At 43.7% G+C, this 13,606-nt stretch overlaps 1 protein-coding gene across 2 annotated transcripts; it reads right to left on the bottom strand.

The window, feature by feature from the left end:
* Positions 1-319: 319 nt before the first annotated feature.
* On the bottom strand, positions 320-4,662 carry cgref1 (cell growth regulator with EF-hand domain 1). Of its 2 annotated transcripts, none has more exons than XM_061814336.1 (7): positions 4,154-4,662; positions 3,523-3,620; positions 3,252-3,326; positions 2,042-2,106; positions 1,805-1,929; positions 1,619-1,720; positions 320-804 (listed from the first exon to the last, which is right to left on the bottom strand). In XM_061814336.1, the coding sequence occupies exons 2-7, from the start codon at positions 3,609-3,611 to the stop codon at positions 517-519; spliced, it is 744 nt and encodes a 247-aa protein (XP_061670320.1). In that variant the 5' UTR covers positions 3,612-3,620; positions 4,154-4,662; the 3' UTR covers positions 320-516. The 2 variants fall into 2 exon arrangements, with proteins under 2 accessions (XP_061670320.1, XP_061670321.1); XM_061814337.1 differs by lacking the exon at positions 4,154-4,662 and adding an exon at positions 3,940-3,981.
* Positions 4,663-13,606: the final 8,944 nt, after the last annotated feature.

Raw genomic sequence — 13,606 nt, 5'->3', positions numbered from 1 at the left:
TTCATATTTCATGTGCAAAACTATTTTTTTTTTCTTTTGGGGGTTTGGGAAAGAAAGGTAATGGTAAGGTAAAGGTAAAGGTGAAGGTAAAGGTAAAGGTAAAGGTAAAGGTAAAGGTAAGGTAAGTAAACGTAATTTGTATCAATGGTTCAAAAAATACTTTTTAAGGGACACATGAACAGCAATTAGTAAACTGATTCATGATCAACTTTACAATACGGCTACAGACAGAATTTAGAAATGTAATGAAATGATATCTACCTGTATACTGTATATTGTTTTTCAAAGTTCAAACTTGCATCACACTCAACATCGCGCATGCTTTATTATGTTTTCGTTTGAAATTGTACAAAAGAAAGTTTGTAAACGATTATCTAACATCACTATGGCTTGAGTTGGAATCCATTTTTCATTTAAGACGTTGGTCTGCTCCTGTTGAAGTGGTGTCACCGAGTATACCGTACATACCGATACAGTATTTATCCATAATCCGTCTTCTGCAGTGTGTGTGTGTGTTCATATTTCGGGTTGTCCCTGATGCGCGGGGACTTCCTGTTCATGCCTCTGCTCCTCTGCAAAATGTTCTGGCACTTGTTTTCCATTGCGTTCATCTCCGTGCTGTTTAGATTCTTCTTCTTCTTCTCTCCGAACTTCCCTCAGCGGCTCATCTTGAAGAGGTTGATCGTGTTCAGCGGGCTCTTCTGCTCGTTCCCCCACATCTTCTTGCTCATGGTTGCCGTCGACGTCTGGCATCCTCTCGTCCGCTTTCACCCTCTGATCCTCAACGGGGATGTCGTTGTTCTCCTTTGCAGTAGAAAAAAAAGGGGGTGGGGGTGTTAAATAAGATTGCCTTATGTCATTTTATCATATTAATAAAATAGAGTCCATAAAAAAACGTCAATCTAACATGGGGGGAAAAAATGGATTCTGCAAGGAACCACAATGTTGCTCTGACCTGTCATTTGCGATTCAAAAATGCAAGTTCTACAATGCTATAACTCTCTTGTTTGTTATTTGTGTATAATGGTCATCATTCAAATGTTTACAAATAATGACTAATTACAAATTAAATAAATAATGAGTAGTCCAATGTGGTGGTACGGTGACTCAGCTGGAAAGCCTCACAGTTCTGAGGACCCGGGTTCAATCCCAGCCCTCCCTGTGTGGAGTTTGCCTGTCGCCCCCCCCTCTATTCCTGCATGGGTTTTCTCTGGGCACTCTGGTTTCCTCAGACATCCCAAAAACATGCAACATTAATTGGAGACTCTAAATTGCCCCTAGGTGTGATTGTGAGTGCGACTGTTTGTCTCGTTGTGCCCTGCGATTGGCTGGCAACCAGTTCCGGGTGTACCCCGCCTCCTGCCCGTTGACAGCTGGGATAGGCTCCAGCACTCCCCGTGACCCTTGTGAGGATAAGCAGCTAAGAAAATTGATGGATGCATTGATCGAAAATTACTTACCAGTCTAGCAGTGCTAAAGTCATTTTTTTCACTGCATATGCACTCTTATTCAAGTAATTATTTTAATGAAAGTGAAATTTTGCACTACTCGACCCACCTGTGCTTACAGTGATACTACCGTCATAATGTAGTACGTAATTAGAGCGTATCGTGCTTACTGGCGGGCGAGCCACTGGAGAAGAGAGCAGCTCCGAGGGGGCCAGGAGACCATCCTTGTTTACATCCTGACTCTGAAGAAGAAAATCTACCAAGGACACCACCTGAACACACCACAACAACAAAACTGAAATAACAACTGGTTTTGGTCCTGGACGTGGTCCACACGTGCGCTCACTCCTCCTCACCATGTCGTTGGCCTGGTCCTCAGGTGCATGCTGGGAGTTGTAGTCCGAGAGCAGCTTCATCATTTCCAAGCCGTCCAGTCGTTCACTGCGGTCGAAGTCATAGAGACGAAACAGGTAGAACACCTCTGACCAAACAACAGAAAGTGTAAGCCAGGTTTCATTTTGTTAAACTTGACATTTTTAATATTAGCACCCTTTGTCCACTCGGTCAAAGTTGAATCGGTGCTGATGTTTTACCTTCATCCCGCGAGTTGATCGTGATGCCGTCTTTTCTTGTTAACTCAATGTAACGTTGTAGCAACCTGTGGTGCGTGCACAGACACACACACACACACGCACACACATTTTAAACACACAAGTGTTTAGAATATAAATTATGGAACATGTCGACTCTGGACTCGTAAGCAGTTCAATGGGTGACATACGTGTGATGCCGCATACGGCAATGTATGAGTTTAAAGTACACTCACTGGACACTTAATTAGGTACTGCTGCCAATGGCCAATTCACCCACAGTAGGCAGCTTGGCGAGCCTTAATGTCAACGTCGAGCCTGGCAATTAACCACTGACATCTGTGGACACCTTAGTCTTCATCCATCCGTCCATTTTCTTCACCGCTTATCCTCACGAGGGTCGCGGGGAGTGCTGGAGCCTATCCCAGCTGTCAACGGGCAGGAGGCGGGGTACGCCCTGAACTGGTTGCCAGCCAATCGCAGGGAACATCGAGACAAACAGCCGCACTCACAATCACACCTTGGGGCAATTTAGAGTCTCGAATTAATGTTGCATGTTTTCGGGATGCGGGAAGAAACCGGAGTGACCGGGTAAAACCCACGCAGGCACGGGGAGAACACGCAAATTCCTCACAGGCAGGGCTGGGATTGAACCCGGGTCGTCAGAACTGTGAGGCCAATGCTTTACAGCTGTGCCATCCTGTTGCCATTTAGTCTTCAATTAAAGTAATTTTTATTTTGTGGGGGAATGTGGGAGGACGTTTCTATACAGAGAACCCCCCACACAAGCATGGCCATGTACACCCGGGATTCAAACCTCAGAAAAGTCAGGCAAAGGTATGAAAAAAAGACACCCAGTTGTGGTATTTTATCCATGTTTGTGCATTAAGCATGCATAACATCGATCAAGTGTGCCTAATGTTGTGTAACCCTTAACAAAAGTGGTCCGCTGTGAGGGGAAAAAAGAAGAATCTAAATGATCTGCCAGTTTGCCTTCATGAAAACATTGGACAAAAAGAAACTTGTTAATTTCAGATAATGTGGCAAAGGTAATCTGTATTGCACGTGTAATCTTATCAGTGTAGGAGGATGCATGATTTTCACGACGCAGCAGCTAAAGTCCACCGTGACCGGACGATAGATGATCGGCCTACTAAAATAGTAACGTACATACATAATGACACAAGTTCTTTTTGTTCTTGTTGTCAATTACCTTCGCTCCTCCTCTCCTGACCCGAAAGGATTGGTCAGCACGGTGGAATCCGGGTTGGGTTTTTCTGGATCCTCCCTGTGTATAAATTGCGCAGTTGAAAACGCACCGATTACATTTCCCATGCAGCCGAAATGCAAATATTTATGTGCAACAACCAAATGATCTTTTTTGAAATTCTAATACATACTGCAGAACTAAGAAATCGGTGTCGCAAAGGTGAGCAACATATGCTCCCGCGCACTCACACCAATGCAAACGTGATGGGGTTTACCGTTGAGGTGCAGTCCGGGACAGGTGAACCTGCAGGACCAGAACAAGAACCAGAACTGAAGGGAACAGTCTGCTCAGATGCGCATCCATGACCAATGCCTAAACAAATAAGTGCAGTGGTTATAAATTGCTATCACCTTGGGGGCCTGGGTTTTCTTACCGTGACAAAGTCTTGACCCACATTTAGAGAAGTTAAAGAAAAGCTCGCGCACCCCTATCTCTCTCCCCCCCCCCCCCCATGCAAGCATACTATGAAAATACTGTATATGGGTTTACTGACAGGGTGGACATTTTTGGGCTAATTTTAACAGCTATGGCATCACACCATACAGTTAGCAAGCTGACGATGTTCTCTTAAACAAATATATTTTGACAGAATGGACATGTTGGCATTGACAGCATCCGACCACGCACTTACTGCGAAAAGTATGAAACCGAAGTGTCAGAACAGCTTGCGCAAGTGTCCCTAATGATGTGACCACCAGCTAGCGCGCGTCGACTAGGAGCCCGGCAGCGGATTCAAAACCGGTTCCGCGAAAAATGAAATCGGTCAACACGAGCCGCGATAACATACGATGAACGCATTGCATGCAGTAAAAAGAACCGCATGCGACGCAGACGCGTTCACGTACCTGTCACGCCACTTGAAGTCAGAGCAGAAAAGGGAGGTCATGCAGGGTGAGCTAATTTTCGCCAAGTGTTGCGTTCACGTACCGGTGGTAGCGCCTCCTGCTGCTGCTGCTGCTGCTGCTGGCACGTGAACGCGCCGCGGGCACTGCACTGCGTCAGGAATGGAAAGGGAGCGCGTTCTCGTCCACGTGGAAGATCCGCAAAGCCAGACAGGCAGCCAGGAAGGGAGGCAGGCAGCCGGCCCAGGCAAGGCGGGCCACGTCCACAGCGGGATCCAGTCTTGACGCCAAATTCCGATTTGGTTTCACGGCGGGCGTCACGTGAGGGTTCCGCCCACTCGGCAGAAGTTGGCCGCATGATTGCGAGCGCAAGCGTTTTAGCGGAATTTCGCCTCATTGGGCGCACTCGCGCACAATAAAAGTCACAATTTGAAAAAAGTAACGTTATACTCCGATTCATCCTGGGTGACCTCTCAGCGTGTGATTTCTATATTAAAGTGTAAATTGGTCGAATGAATATGTTTCCATGTGATGAGCAAGTTTGGTCGTCGCCACTCCTGCTAGCAACCACTGGGTGGCGACATACTAAAAAGTAAAGTACTGCAAGTAGGGTACTCCGTGGAGTTCTTTTGTGAATACTGTACTATTATTGCAACCCTTTTCAGAATTTCTTGCTCACCGTCGATTCCCGACTGAGTCCTCCCTCGGCGCTCCCTTCCTCCGTCAAGTTACTCTAAAAATAGAAAACAGAATATGTCAACAACAGTGCAGTGCAAGTTCTATGGAAAACACACAACTTGTGCACGTGTTATTACTTTGTGATTGCGGCTCGATTATGTCACAACTGGATGGCGTGCAAACATCCTACCGAAGAATCCCTCGAATTGCTGAGCTTCAGCTTTGAAAGTCTGTTTTTGTGCACAAATGATGCAGGAAATGAGACAATTGGACGCAGAGTACACACTTAATGAGACGTAAAACTTCCCATCGTGACTAAGGCACAGGTGTCAAACTCAAGGCCCGGGGGCCAGATCCGGCCCGCCGCATGATTTCATGTTAGCCCACGGAGCCAAATCTAGAGTGTCACTTTCAATTATTCCTGCAAAAATCTGTCCAAAAATTTCAAATTGTCATGCATCGTAAATTATAAAGTTGAGATACTACAAGCATTTTTGGGTTGCCAAACATGAATAGTTGAAAAAGACATTACCCCTTGATTCCTGATTCCAAAAGTATAGCATAAATTGCTGATGTAAATACGATGATACGATTAAATATTTGCATTGATTCACAGTCATAACGGCCCTCCGAGGGAAACCGGAACCACAATGTGGCCCGTGAGAAAAACGAGTTTGAGTTCCCTTAGACTCTAAGGCAGAGGTGTCAAACTCGAGGCCTGGGGGCCAGATCCGGCCCATCGCATGATCTTATGTGGCCCGCGAAGGCAAATCATGTATATCAAGTTCAAGGATTTTTGTGATCGTCTGTAACGAAATTTCAAATTGTCATATCATAAATGATAGAGTTGAGATATTGCAAGCATTTTTGCGTTACCAAACATGAACAATAGGTGAAAAACCCATTCTGCTTTATTTCTGATTCAAAGCTAGTTCATAAATGTCATCTGTAAATATCACAAGGCGAAATATTTTCATGGATTCACAGTCATAACGGCCCTCTGAGGGAAATCGCTCCAACGTGGCCCGCGACAAAAATTTTCCCAACCCCACGCAGGAGCTCTGACTTTCAAAAACAGGTTTGTGACCCCTGACCTAATGTTCTAGTTTTTGTCCTGCCCACTTTGCGCACGAGACACAATTAACAGATGCGCCGTCCGTGTAGTATTTTGTGAGCGCTGTTCCCGCTTCCCAGCACCGTGTCACGCAACTGCAGGACTGTTTGTTTTCAGCATAGCCCAAGTGCATTCACGTGCATACTCGCGCACACACACACACACACACACAACTCAAGCGCAGGTCCCATTTGGAAGCTCCCCCACCTCTACTTTGTTACATAACAGGGATTAACTTGCACTATTTTGTGGGCCCCAACAGTCCAAACCGTGGCAGCTATTTTTAGATGCTGACCCCCCAAAAATATACACCAACACATGTTCTAGTATATAATGGCTAAATTAACAGTCGTATGTGCAGCCGGGGGCCTCACATAAGAATACTGGCATCAACCCACGTGAGGCTCTTCTTTGCGCTTTGTTCCCAACATTTTTTGGGGGGGATAAAAATATTCAGTACGGCTCTCAGTGGTATCCGGTGTAATACTGTACTATTGCATTGCACCACAATAATAAACATATCTAAAAGTGAGCATTCGTTTGGATTCACTCTCACTAGGTCAGTGATCCCCAAGCCGGTGGGCCCCGAGAGACCATCAGGTGCGCTGTAGGTAATTATCCAATTTCACTTCATCGTCAGCAAATTTATTTTTTGCAACTGTAACATACAAATCCAAGCGACATACTACATACATATTGTTAGGGAAAACAATTAAATGTACTCCCAGGAGATGGCAGAAGGGACAAATACATCTGTTGCAATTCATACAATTCATCATGGAATGCACGCACTCAACAAGGAAACTGAGATGAAATATTCATTTCTGTTGATACTTTTGATGGAAAAAAAATGGGTTGTGTGCAGTGAGATTTTCCCAATATAAAATAAATTGGACATTAAAAACGTCCAATCACCCCCCCTTTGAATGTCAGTGATTTTAAATGAGAAAAAAAACAGACATCATTAATGTAACTGTAGTAGAAATAAACAACTAAAACGATGTGGTTGCAAAAGTGTGCACACCCTCTTACAAGCAGATCTGGCTGTGTTCAGGGTGACACATTTCCAACTCATGTTAAATTGGAGTCAGTACACACCTTCCACCGTTGAAAGTGCTTCTTAAACTCAAATAATGTTCAGATGTTCTAGTAGGCTTTCTAGCAGAAGCCTGGAGGTTTTTGGGAGAAAGAGCATGATTATATTAAGAATGATCCTCAAACCACTATGTTGTGTTTCGCACCAAACACACGTTTTGGAATTATGGCCTAAATAACATATTTCCTCACATGTATGAGGGAGTTGGCGGCGCGGTGGATCCGCTGATAAAGCGTTGGTCTCACAGTTCTGAGGTCCCGGATTCAATCGCAGACCCACCTGTGTGGAGTTTGCATGTTCCCCCTGTGCCTGCGTGGGTTTCCTCCGGGCATTCCGGTTTCCTCCCACATCCCAAAAACATTAATTGGACACTCTGAATTGCCCGTAGGTGTGATTGTGAGTGTGGCTGTTAGTCTCCATGTGCCCTGTGATTGGCTGGCAACCAGTTCAGGGCGTACCCTGCCTCCTGCTTATTGACACCTGGGATAGGCTCCAGCACTCCCCGCGACCATCGTGAGGATAAGCGGCTAAGAAAATGGATGGATGGATATTAGGGAGTTTCTTTTATCTTTTGCAGATTTTCTTTTGAGCTGCACAGGTTATAAGTCGCATTAATGGTGTGTAAAAATTAAAAAAAATATTTATCCAGGTGTCATATTTTAAATACCAAAAAAACTGACTTCAAACAGGTGTGTAGATTTTTCTTTTTAAGCCACTGAACGTTACTCGGCGCAGTCAAGGTTAACACTACCATACTGTAGAGTAGACCGTAAAGAAGTACCTCGAGTTGTGTCATCTCAGTACTGAACCACGTAAGAATGATAAATCGCGGGTCAACAGCAAATTTATTGTCTAAGACTTGTGTGGGGCAATTTTGCTCAATCTGGTCAACTTTTTGAACGATAGCCACGTTTATTTTATTGCTGTTGTTGACATTTTTTTCACTGTACATGTATTTTCAATTCATATCAGGTGTTCGGAAGCTGTAGGTGCGCCCCCCTTTAGGGTGGTGGGCGTTTTTCCTCATATAAAATAGAATTCACGAACAGTCGGAAGGTTAAATTTTTTTCCCAGTCTGCTATTTAAAATTTGCAACAAGGGATTAATAAACTGTGTCAGTTTACCTCAGACGATGAACACCAATGAACTGATAATGTGACAAAAATGTAAATGATAACGTCAGCATTTTTGGTCCAGTTTGATCCGGTCTTATATAGCATGGATAAGATGGACAATACACTCACGTGCGCGCGCACACACAAACGCAGAAAAATTCCAGGCATTTCCATACACTTGAGTTTGTTTGAACTAGTTAGCGCCACATTCCACAAGCCTATTATTATGAGTTTCTGGTCATTACAACTGGACAGCCAGGAAGCACTAATTGTGCGACAGTACAATAACACACACGTATACACACACACGTGCGCGCACACAAAACAGCGCACCATTGCCATGCACAGAGAGGATGTTTCTCTTGCACTCTGGCAACATGAGTGCACTTCTTGTACAGCGCACACTGAGAGGGCAGTTCCGCTTCATCACGGGCGACTAATTGCGGCCCAGCATGCTGCCGGGACGTTCAGACCCAGCCTCCATTATGGTTATTAGTCCGCAGGTATTTGTGGATACTCTCTGCGAGTCTACACGAGGACCGCGGCCACCTATGCGCAAACACCCACGTGAGCGCAGCCGCGTTTGTGACAAGAATGCCCAATCAAAGCCGATATTTGTCACTTTTTGGCAATAGTGCAGTGCTAATAAAGTGCAAACAGACACCAACATCGGTGCACGCTATCAAATTACAATAGCAGCCATTTCTTTTAAACAATGTCCACTTCCACAATTATTAGTAAGAGGATTACTTAATGCTCCGTGCTCAGTGTGGCATGATATTTTAAGTAATTTATCCAATTATTTTGATGCGCTCATCTGGCACCTATCGTGACAAAAAGTTGAAAAAGACCCACTAAATTAGGGGGATCCTCTACTTTAGGATGGAAGATTGAATATAATTGTTATTGAATTCAGATGCATTTATATACAGTGGCTGTGAAAAGTTTACACACCCCTGTTCAAACGGCACGTTTTGGTGACGCAAAATAATGAACCCCTCTCCTGACTGACACTTTTTAGCAATGACATCCCTCTGATTCTGATGGATCTGTTTTTGTACTATGGCTAGTATCGCAAGATGTAACTACAAAAAAAGTCAGGAAAAACCTGAACTTTATCTGTTGTTATTTTGAGGCACTTTATGTTGTGGCCAATGTGTGCTGACCTCCATTTGCCACGTTTTGGATGTGATAGGTCCTTTCGAGGAGAGCCATATCCCCATGTATAAGAGGGTGTGAAGACTTGTGCAACCAAATGTTCTAAGGTGTTTATTTTTACTTCCACATCTCAAAAAAAAATTTTTAAGACTTGGACTGGTTATAAATCAGCAACGTGGTGGTGCAGCTGTAGAGCGTTCAAATCCCAGCCCTGCCTATGTGGAGTTTGCATGTTCTCCCCGTGCCTGTGTGGGTTTTCTCCGCGCACACCGGTTTCCTCCCACATCCCAAAAACATGCAACACGAATTGGACTCTCTAAATTGCCCCTAGGTGTGATTGTGAGTGCGGTTGTTTGTGTCTTTGTGCACTGCGATTTCCTGGCAACCAGTTCAGGGTGGACCCCGCCTCCTGCCTAATGATAGCTGGGATTGGCTCCAGGATTCCCGCAACCCTCGTGAGTATAAGCGGCTCAGAAAATGGATGGATGGGGGGGGGGGGAATTCTTACCTTATAAACCCTGTATTTGAACACCTGTGTGTAGACTTTTTTTTTTTTTTAATATCCACTCTACATACAGAATCTTCACTAAATGCTACTTTTGTTGTGTTCTAGTCAATTTGATCCACAAAATGACCTCCCAGATTCAAGATGACTTGTGAATGCGGGTGTGCACATTTATTTGTCGATGGGAACCTTGCAATTGACTAGTGACCAGTCCAGGCTCCACCCAGAATCCTCTTCCAAATGCTTCTCTGGTAGACTCCTGCAACCACGCTGAGGATAAGCTGGATCAAAAATGGATGGAAATATATTGATTGAGATGTGAAATAACTTGGCCTCATTTTCCTCACAGACTTACTTCCAACCTGACAACCCATTGTAGTCTCCCTCTTGTGGCCACTACAAAGAATGCGCGTGCATAGCAACCGTGCATGTATTTATACCTGTATATAGTGCGCATAATACTTACTGGTATTGTGGAAAGGGACGTATTTTGGAATGTTTCCTTCAGGAAGCAGCCCGTGTTACTGAATGCTCACTTCGACCTGTTACATCACAAACACAACACACGCAAAGAAACACATCATTGAGTGTGCAACTGAATGTGACGCACACACGTCTATCTTTGGTAGAACAAATGGGCGTGTAATTAATGTTTGTGTGTCTGTTTGTGTGTGTTGGGGGGGAGTCAGCAGGTGGGCGCATGAAGATTTAAACTGCTATTAATTTCTCATCAGGAGCGGAGTGTCGGAGAGCCAGCAGGGACGCCAATCAAGAGGAGGGCAGTGCCAGCTCAGCAAAGCGCAACACACCACACGCGTTTGAGGCACGTCTCAAAACGACGCCAAACATGACAGAAAAAGCGCGAAAAAAAGGTAAATAGATAGATAGATAGATAGATAGATAGATAGATAGATAGATAGATAGATAGATAGATAGATAGATAGATAGATAGATAGATAGATAGATAGATAGATAGATAGATAGATAGATAGATAGATAGATAGATAGATAGATAGATAGATAGATAGATAGATAGATATAGATAGATAGATAGATAGATAGTAGATAGATAGATAGATAGATAGATAATTTGTGATGCTTTTCAAAACACAATATAGAGCTGGTGTGGGACTTTTCAAGGGGGAAAAAAGGCAATTTAAAAATGTCGTCAGTCATTTGTGGGAAAAAAAATTATGTATGGAAGTAAATATGTGCCGCCAGGATTTGAATTTGAAATGTAAAGTGATCACATTTTCAATACTTGCTACAATTCAATGTCTAAAATTCAACCGGCTACAATTCGCTGTCTAAAATTCACCGTCCGTGCCACCAGTAAGTCAGGGTCTGACCTGAAGTAACCCTGCCTGGTGGCACGGACGGTGAATTTTAGACAGCGAAATGTTAGCAACTATTGAAAATGTGATCAGTTTACATTTCAAATTCAAATCCTGTTTTCTGTGGCATTTCAAATTCAAATCTGGTGGCACTTTTTTACTTCCATAAATATATTGACAGAATTTGGACATAGGAACTGAGGGCTTGACAAACAGTGCTTTGTTTTTAACATACATGATCCTCATAACTTTGCAAATACTGTCTTCATTGGGTGGCACTGCGACCGATTATTTCCATGAGAACGCATGTGATCGCCATATGTCAATCAACACCTGCATTGCCAACACAAAAAAACAGTCACGCAAGTTCTCAGGCCTGCAGCATGTAGAATGTGTGCAGTGCAGTCACCCCCCACCACACCCCCCAGCCTCCCTTTCAAAGTGCAGCTGCAAAGCAAACTCCAAAAATCTGATCTAGGCAAGGGCAAGTTACAGTTTTAACATTTCAATAACCGCTGAAACTGGCTGCTTGTAAAAATGAGACCTAATTTTAATTTTTTTTTAACTGCACCATTGCATTTTTCCTGCCACTCTGCTCCTTCCTGTCAGTAACACACACACCGTCTTTTTTTTTTTTTTTTAACGCTGTTTAGTGCCTGATGCAAACACAATGAGGCAAATGACTGAATTTCTTTCTACACTGCCATCTTCTTGACTTCAATGGGCAATGACGTGCATTCCCCACCAGACTGCACAAGTGGGCAACAAGCCATGAATCACAAGCAGCGAGTGAACAATAAAAGAATACAGCTAATAACTTCTATGATAACTACTAGGGAATAATTAGTAACCAACATCGACAATAAAGACAATACATATGTCAACTATTTCCTCAAAGATGCTCAGTGATGTAGTGATGGAGAAAATGATGGCGATTAAAAACGGTGACAAGTTTGTCCAAGTGGACTTTCCGTAAATGGTTGCTTGCACATGTGCACAAAACATCTACTGGCTCACGCCAAAATCCAAGCAACAATATAAAAAAAATGCACCAAAGCTTCTGGCAACCTGTGAAAAGCAGAATGTATTTTTTCTTGCTGTGGGAAAAAAATGAATTTCTTTATGTATCATATTTCTTTTTCTAGTTTACAAAGGTCTGATATCTGTGGTGGTTCTTGTAGTGTTAAATATTTACTCCATCTGGTCTTGTTTTGGTTATGCACAGAGGACAAAGACGTTTCAAAGGGTTGTGAATCGAGTTCTTTAATCCACCTGAAATGATCAAGCCATTTTCTATGCTGATTATCCTCACTAGGGTCGTGAGTGTGCGGGGGCCTATCCCAGCCATCTTTGGGCAATTTAGAGTCTTCGATTGACCTATCACGCATGTTTTTAGGGGATGTGGGAGAAAAACGGGAGGAGAAACCCATCCAGGAAAAGGGAGAAGATGCAACACAGACAAGGCTGGATTCAAACCCCAGTCCGAACAACTGCGAGGTAGATGCGCTAACCAGTTGTCCTCTTGGTGAACCCTAAAAGTTTTCAAAAGAGATGTACACAACTCATATTAGGCGAGGATTTATTTGCCATTCTGAACTGGCATTTTTTTTTTTCCCCCATTAGAGAACGTGTGTGTGTGTGTGTTGTGTTTCTCCACCCATCTCTCTCCACCTCTTACTCCCCCCTCTCCTCCCCCCTCTGTTTTATCCCACCCCTCATTCACTGAGGTTGCACAGTGGAGCGGCGTGCATGGAGGAGAGCGAAACATCCCGCTAGTGTGGCACACGTGGAGCTCCTCCATCGGCTCCGCCGCCGGCTCGGCCTCTGCAGAGGAGAGAGGTGCTCAAAGGCGGAGGAGGAGGAGGAGCAGGAGGGGGGAGGACGAGGAGGACCGCCACGGAGACCGAGGAGAGCCCAGGAGGAGGAAAGATTCCCCGAAACGCGGATGAGGACAAGAGGAGCGCAGAGGGTATCGGATAGGCTTCATTTACAAGTCAGTGCCGCCACCGCCGCCACTTTCTAACACTTCTTGGCATCGGGTTTCTTAATCTTATTTTCATTTAGTACGGGAAGCGTCTAGAAACTCACCCAATAAGCACCACAATTAGTTGTTAGAAAATAAATTAAAAAAAAGAAGAAAATCAAAACTGTCATGTAGTGTTGGTCTAATTTTATTTGCGAGATTGTTAAAACTCTTTGACAGTCATTTGTTAGTGTAATATTTAATTAGTAAAACACTTCTTTTGTGGCATTAGATTATGTATGCGTGCCTAATGTACAGTTTTGCAGCCCCAAAAAAAAAAAAAAAAAAAATATATATATATATATATATATATATATATATACAGTAGTTGTAAAGCATCAAATTGATGGCGACTATCTTTGTAGACTCTTTTTTTTCTTCTTCTTTTTTTTAATGGCAGACTTCTAAAATAACAAATGAAGACCGACAATTG

The sequence above is a fragment of the Syngnathoides biaculeatus genome, chromosome 3 (assembly GCF_019802595.1).
Source record: "Syngnathoides biaculeatus isolate LvHL_M chromosome 3, ASM1980259v1, whole genome shotgun sequence".
Lineage (NCBI taxonomy): Eukaryota > Metazoa > Chordata > Actinopteri > Syngnathiformes > Syngnathidae > Syngnathoides > Syngnathoides biaculeatus.
This window is presented reverse-complemented; position numbering and strand designations above follow the sequence as displayed.

Coding starts and splice junctions, on each gene's coding strand:
- cgref1 (XM_061814336.1), bottom strand. CDS start 3,611: ATGGATGCGCATCTGAGCAGACTGTTCCCTTCAGTTCTGGTTCTTGTT. Junction 1,930..2,041: donor GATCAACTCGCGGGATGAAG/GTAAAACATCAG, acceptor TTGTTTGGTCAG/AGGTGTTCTACCTGTTTCGT. Junction 1,721..1,804: donor AGGACCAGGCCAACGACATG/GTGAGGAGGAGT, acceptor TGGTGTGTTCAG/GTGGTGTCCTTGGTAGATTT.